This window comes from Puccinia triticina, chromosome 11A (genome assembly GCF_026914185.1).
Source record: "Puccinia triticina chromosome 11A, complete sequence".
NCBI classification, from domain to species: domain Eukaryota; kingdom Fungi; phylum Basidiomycota; class Pucciniomycetes; order Pucciniales; family Pucciniaceae; genus Puccinia; species Puccinia triticina.
Window position 1 is genome coordinate 4,221,610 of NC_070568.1, and position 7,742 is coordinate 4,229,351.

The 7,742-nt window shown below is 44.9% G+C and overlaps 1 protein-coding gene across 1 annotated transcript; it reads right to left on the reverse strand.

Annotated features, from left to right (window-relative positions):
* Positions 1-662: 662 nt before the first annotated feature.
* On the reverse strand, positions 663-1,698 carry PtA15_11A402 (uncharacterized protein; the record flags this gene model as incomplete). Its single annotated transcript, XM_053161307.1, has 2 exons — positions 663-1,101; positions 1,649-1,698. 2 exons carry the CDS (start codon positions 1,696-1,698, stop codon positions 663-665), a joined length of 489 nt encoding a protein of 162 aa, XP_053025266.1.
* Positions 1,699-7,742: the final 6,044 nt, after the last annotated feature.

Here is a 7,742-nt window from a genome sequence, read left to right on the forward strand (position 1 = left end):
TGGCGGAAGAACTTCTAGTTCTGCGGAATCAGGCGGAGTAGAGGAGCGGAGGTATATCGATCAGCTCAGATGTTTTCTTCCTCTGCGCTGTCCTCCAGCGTTTGACAACTTTTTACGGTCTATATCGGCAATTACAGATGAGAAGCCAAGGAATCTTTCGAGCGTATTTAGATTTTTTTATCTCTTCTTGTTTCGAAGATATAGACGATGCAATGGGGAATAAGTCCGACAAAAGGGTAAATAGCAGTGCGGAGGAGTCGCAATTCTGCACTTTCACGAGTACACAGGGTGTAAAATTTTTTTTCAAGGGTTCAGTTAGAAAATTTATCAATATAGAATCAATTTTAGGATGTTTTTGAAGAATTTTGACATTAGTAGGATATGTAGAAAGATTTGTTTAGTGAATTTTCGAAATTTTAAGAGTTTTTTGTTTGATTTAATCAGGACTAGAGTACAAAGCGGCTGCGCCGCCGCAGCTGCCAGAGGCCCCCGGTCAACCGCAACCCCTACTCCCCCCCCCGCCGGTTACCCGCAACCACCGCCGGAACCACAAGGCTCATACAGCCAGTTCTACTCACACCCGAAGCAACCGCCCGCAAGCCAACTGTCACCAGTCAATACACAGCGAAACCCAGCCGAACTTAATACCCGACTCACCATTCTCAAGCGGGGCGAATCCTACTCCCTCCACGAAACTCAGCCACTTTTTCCCAGCAACCTTCCGCATTCGCATACCCAATCACAACAGGGAACTGATGACGTAAGTAGGCATTATCCTTATCGCTGATGTTGTTGCAATGTAACATCGTTTGTCCAATGTTAAATGTCCTCCCAATTTTCCCCGGACTTATTCCCCTCGCGATTACCACCCACTCGTCGACGTCCACGACCACCAACCTCAATCCTTTCTTCATGTATACCATTTCTTCTCCTGGCCGAATATGAGTACAATCCTTAGTCAATATTATTGGCATTCCGACTTTCAACTCAATCGTTATGTCCGGCCTAACTTTGTCGAGCAGGAGCGACTTGGGTATAGTACTCATGATTGGTACGCCCTCAATTTCATCGACGAGCCGAGCCTCGCAAACAAACGTCTCGCTGCGATGCATATTCAACAATTTCGTGTTGATTGAACGTCTTTCATCATTGTTTCAAATAATAAGTGATCGGTTCGAAAAGTATTCAGCAGTATCCCCGTATAAGCGAGCCGCGACCAAAGCAAGATCGCCGTAAACGCGGTCAATCCCGTCCAAATAATAACCTCTAGACCAAATGTCCAAACGGTCATCAGGTCGATCGTTAAGACTTGGCATCTTATTCTACCAATAGCAATATTATTTCAATTAGTAATTCAACTTCTTAAGCATGTAACTCTCAATGTGACTCACATGATAAACACTACTATACTCAACTTTTAGACTTGACAACGTTTTCAACTTCCGCAATAATTTACGTTTGACGGAGAGACGAAGCGTGAGATCCAGACAAGCCCTTTCGACAGAGGAGCATCAATTCACAAGAAATTATTATCGCCGCTTTATGCCCTGGCCAAAGCAGTAACTACCCCCTTCAACGGGCATCACCCGCTTCGCGACTCATGCACATTAGTCATGCATCCATTTTTAAGATGAAAATTCATAGCAACATGCCGACAAGCCCCCAAAGCGCGTCTGATCGTTTCAATTTAGCTCTCATTTCGTCGCCGTGCTTCGGTCTGGTCTCTGCTTTCGCGATTAAGCTACTTACGCTTTCCATGAAACCCCAAACTCAAACCCGCTCCGATGTCTGACTCATAAACTCTTATCAGGGCCCACCACTACCACCCTTATTTAGAAGGACTCTCCGACACACACCGCACCATCATCGCACGTCCCTTGTTGCAAAAAATTAAACAAAATAGTCCGTCAATTCCACACTTCACTGAGGGCACGAGCTTGATCTTGAACATCATTCTTCTATGCTAACATATCCTGATTGTGCATATGCCTCCGATGAACAACGAAAAGACATAAAGTTTTTTTGCTTTTTCGCGCAAATCGTGCTACGTTCAAGCCCTCATCCTGCCAACTCATCCTTGTTTCGTCGTCAGTCCTCGATAACAACCACTTCCCTGACTTGACCATTTGCATAATCTTGTGGCCAGCCCGCAAAGCCCAAGAAAACCTGAAATGTAAAAGTCAGCCTTGTTTAAACTACTTCATTCAACCCGACTTACCTTAACAACGAGAAGACCCAAACTTGCTGAAAAGTCTGCCAACTCTCCTTCAAGATCAACTTTTATACCCGGCTCTAAACGGACTGCGTCGCTGAGCCTCACCAACGATGGGTCGATGACGTACTTGACATAAAATTTTCCATCCGGGAGTGCCTATATGGAAAAGTCAGTATCGTTTTCATCATCGTGTAAAAGGAACACTTACAAGTCCACGGTGCCCCACTATGAGTTCAAGTCGAATCAATGTATCATTCCCTGTTTTCACGTGATTAATGCGTCTGATTGTCCCCGTTCCGTTAATCTTAAGTGGTTCCAACTTCGAAGTTGCACGAGTGAAGCGTTTCCACCTGAGACCTTCAGAAACATACTTGAACTCTTGGTTTCCATATCAATCGACGACTCTGACGCTTCCCTCAAGGTTATAAAATTCACCAGCCACCAGCCGCGGGACGCTAGTAGAAACTGGGTACAAGCTGACCGAGAGTTTGGGAATCATGTTTTCAACTGCCAACGTTAATGTCGCCGAAGATCTGATTGCTTGAACCTCAAGTTCGGAACCTTCATAATCTCGCTTCTAAATTCAAGCTAACTGTCAATCATAATCAAAATGATCAAAAAAAAATCCAGGCTTACGGTAGAAATCGCCTTAAACTTTCCAGCGAAGCGTAAGTCTTGAGGTTCATTCAAATTATTCAACCACTCAACCAAACAAATCAAATCCATGTAAACTACTGAAGATTGCTGGTAAAGTTGATGTATTATCCGCGACTTAATGAATGAGTTTAACGGGTTGTTGAGGTGAAGGTTGCAGATGAAGTATATCCCTTTTTAAAGAGTAAGCTAGAAATCGCTTCCAAAACTCAACGCTCTACCTGCAGAGATTGACCCTTAAGAAGCCCAACAACAGTCAACCCAGCCGAGGCGTTTCCGCTCCCAACCCTGGCATCAAGTTACAGTCGAAACCCTCGTCTCGCTCCCCTGAGCTGTTGACGTCTACGGCCCAGCAACCGTAGGCGTCGCCCTTTTACTATCAACTCTTATCTTATTGTAAGTGTTGAGGACAACCTACGCTGTCAACATTCAGTGACCCTTGACGATCATACTGAAGTATCTTTTGATGTCACGGTCACCACACGGGTTCCTTCTACATGGCAGCCCGACCATCAGCATTGTTCCCTGATCAAAACTGTTGATTGAAGCCCGAGTGGTTGGTAGAGCAACTGGCCTGACGCCTTAACATCGGAAGCCTTGGACGTAGCTTCTCTATGACGGCGCCGGGCTTGGCATAACGTCTTATCATTGCAAGACATCAAAACGAACAACTATTCTTCTCAAACATTACACCTTCCCCTTGTGTGCGCGTCATCCCCCTCGACGCCGATTGACCAATTTAGAGTTACCCCACCTCGGGCAAATTTTTTGACTCGCGGGTGGTCCATTGGACATCAGACCAATAATCTCAAACAGATCCACATGAAAAAGAATGTTTCTCGATTGCGTCATTTCCTGATTAACCATATGTGTAATTTTGCTAGATTAATCAATGAGAAGGAGATAATGAACTTGAACCCTCAAACTGATGGTTATCTTACCACATAACCCTTCTCATAATACATTCACGACACATTTGCCTGCCAACCATTTCAGGCCCTAAACAATAAGCTAAAGCTTTGAGGTGTCTTGCAATATTTTGGCTCTCGCGAAAGATTCTTAGGATGCTTCCATCCAAAGATATGTGTTGAACAGCTCTCAACAACCTAGCTAATGCTGTGACCCCAAGTTCAGTCAACGGCTGACAACGTGGATTGATCAACCTTGATCTTAATATTTTGACCTTAATCAATACGCTTAATTTCGCGCTCATCCAGGATAATGTCACAAGCCAAATGAAAACAATGAGAAGCCAGCAACTTGCGCCTGATTAAACACAATATGCCAATTAGGTCAGAAATTTGACAGGCAAATTCTGCCTAGATATAAACCGCTCAAAGATATGTTAAGTCACAATTAATTTTTGCCTGTTGTGATGAACCATCTTTTTACGCGGATGCATTGATGAAATTCATCAGCTGATCCATTGATGGTATGATAACCTAGATACAATGACAAGTGATGTAACTGCTCCAATTCGCAGGTGATGTGGTTCATTAAGTTGCGCATCTTATCCCCCTCGCTGCGTGGTTCAGGTTCAACCTCAGCATATTTGACATTGGCCAAGTAAAAGCAGCCTTCCGTCGACATCGTACCTCGTGACCAATCAAAGCACTCCCACGCCTAGCAAACGTTTTTGTGGAGTTTTTTGAAAATCAAGATCAGACTTGAGCACCGACTTGAGCAAAAAAAGACTAACCATTTTTGACTGCGGACTTGAAGATGAACTTGTGAACCACATTTATCACGCCTTCCCAATTGGCTGGTTTTGCTACAAGGAGATTCTTCACGTTCAAAACGCGAGAGAGTGCAACGTAGAGTTGTCCATGGGCAAAAATATATGTTTGGAGCAAAACGCCGACAAACGCCAGAGTTTGCCCCTGGCTTTTGTTGATCGACATTGCGTAAGCCGGCCTTACGGGAAACTGGAAACGGAAAAATGATTGCCCTGATTGCTTATTTGCCTTGCTTTGGAGCTTGATGCGAGGCAATGTAACCTCTTCCCCTGCAAAGGGTCCTCCCATGAGAATCCCACACAAAACATGATCGGAAATCCTTGTGAGTAAGACTCGAGTCCCATTACAAATACCGCTCCCAATGCGCAAGTTGCGAGTTACCACAACTGGCATACCAACCTTCAGCTTTAGTGCATGTTCCGGTAGACCAGGGGGTGATAACTTGTTCAAGTTTTCTTCCGGCAGGCTTTCGAAAGCATCGGGATCTGGCGTGTCGATTGAGAAGAGGACTGATGTTTCGCCAGGAAGCTTGGCCATTACTTCTTCATTCAGAGCTTTGACATCACGATTAAGCGGTGCCAAGATACATCGCTCGTTGAGATACGCGAGTTTCTCGGAGACAGATGCTTGGGCTTGATTTGCGATGCAACCATAGACAAAATCGATGAGCGCGTGGGAAGTAATTTCATCCGGTTCCAAGTTTACAGTTGAGATATTCTTGAGCTTCACGATTTCGAAGTCATTTTGCTGATTAACGCCTTTGCCTAAGGCAAGAAGTCCTTTTGCAAATTTGACATTTGCATCTGATCCGTCATCCGCGAGCGCCTTTGAAAGCCTCATGTTTTCTGTCAGTTTGAGTTCAACAAGATGTTTCCAAATATGTGATGACTTCAACGTTGAAGCCCACGACTTTGGATACTCGTCGAACTTTACGACAGGAAGAATTTGCCTAAAATCACCAGCGAATACAACTGTTTTTCCGCCAAATAATTTATTGGAACGGCAAATCCTTTTTAGAGTAAGGTCAACGGCTTCAATGGCGAACCGATGGATCGTTACTATCTCGTCCCAAATGACCAGTTTCCATGATTTGAGCTTTTCCCCTAATATAGTGTCGACATCAACCAAACATTCGGCCCCTTCTAAAGGGTCAATTGGAATTTTGAAAGCTGAGTGAGCTGTTTGTCCACCGCGAAGGAGAAGTGCCGCCACTCCCGAAGACGCCACAACGATGTTAACATGCCCTCGGAGTTCTGATGCGTCAATGATCGAATTCAAGAGAAATGTTTTACCAGTCCCCCCTGGTCCATCCACGTAAAACAACTTTCCGGTTGAACAACCCAGCGAATTGATAACTTTGCCGTAAATTGATTGTTGAGCCTTGTTGAACTTCAATCTTGCCCCATCAAGCCTTGATTTGACTTTATCTTGGTCAAAGGGAGCCTTACGTTACAGCGCCATTTCATTGAGGAGACTCCTCTCTTCACGTGTGATATTGATGCCGCAAGATTCAAGCGAAGAGCCCATGCTCAAAATCATAGCTTCAAGTCTGAACAATCCCATGACCCGCCGTTCGTCCAATCTCAACTGGTGGCTATTCCTTTGTGTCATGTCAACCCTCATCATATTGTCCGTCAAGTTATCCACATGATTTTCAAAGAGACTGTTCGGATCGGAGGGTGGAGAGTGGACGCAGATTATAGCAAACATTTGGGAAAGCTGGTATCCTGACTGGACCAATCCAGCCTCCGTCATTGCAAGATCGTAAAGCGAATAATTGGCAAGTAGTCCTCGGCCGTTACAAGCAGCCTGATAGCTTTCGAAGAGAACGCCGTTAAACCTCCGGAAGTCATTGAAATGCATAGCTCCACGAACATGAAGTAAGAGAAGGCGGAGATAGAATTTCTCCCCAGCCAAATAAGAAACCGAGTAGATTCTCCCAACGGACTCGGACCTTGTCTTTCTTGGTTTCCATTGCTTAGTTGACTTATCCCACCAAAAAAAGGTTGGTACATCGGCGTAGAGCAGTGACCTCGCCCTTCGTCCCTCAGCCCCAATTGAATCGTTGACGTTTAGTTCCAAGAATCCGGTTAAAGTCGTTCGAGAGGCCATGCCGCTTTTAACTTGGCCTTCAGCTCCTTCGTTTTCATTGAAGTAGACGACATGCTCGTCTTCTTCATGAACATTCAACCTTGTGACCGCCGGCGACCTGTCTGATAGAGGAAACTTAAAGAGTCGCCAAGCGGCTTTGTACGAAGTTGGCTTAAGCATTACAGACTTTCTTCTTAAGGATTCAATTCACCCACCTTCAGGCGGAGAAATGTAACGTGCATCGACGTAAGCTTGTGTTTCATCTTCCATTTCCATGGCAAGATAGGTTCGGTCATGGCCTTTTGTAATATATTTATACAAATACTTAATTGCCGTAGAATGAACTGGGATTTCAACATTTATATGACATTGAAACATTAATGTCAAGACACGGTTGAATGGAACTACTGAACCGTTGTCAAAGCGGGTCGTATGGTTAGTGATGAATTGTCCATTGTTTCTCCGGAGGTAAACAGGGTATGCTCCGTCAACAGTGACCGTTCGCGGGGAAAATGGTTTCGGGAATCCCAGTTTGCAAACCCCGTCCTTCCAGCAAGTCCTCCCTTTGCACGGGCCGTGCAGCATAAACCGGGTGACGAGAGCATGCAATTGAGGTTCTTCAAGTTCATCCGGGATTTCTGCGGAAACAATCAAATCGATCTTTTTGGGTGTAGTAGGTTTGTCCTTATCATCGAGTGTTACCATCAAGTGGACGTGTGGAAGGCCTCTTTTCTGGAATTCGATTGTGTATACGTAAGCTACAACACGTCCAAGTCGTTCCATTTTGACAAGTTCATTTATTAACGCTTTGACTTTCAACCTGAAGACCCGGGCGACAATTGTTGGATGGTCGAAGGCCTTCTCGCCCTTTGGAATCATTGCTGAAATGGCGACCCAATCTGGATTTGCTGTCATCGTAATAAACAGCGAGGGTGGGCCAAACTTTTTACATATTGCCATCGCGTCATAGTACAGTTGAGTCATTCCGCGGGGGCTACCAATGAACGTCGCCGGTAAGATGACCCTTCTTGCGTCAAATGTTTTCT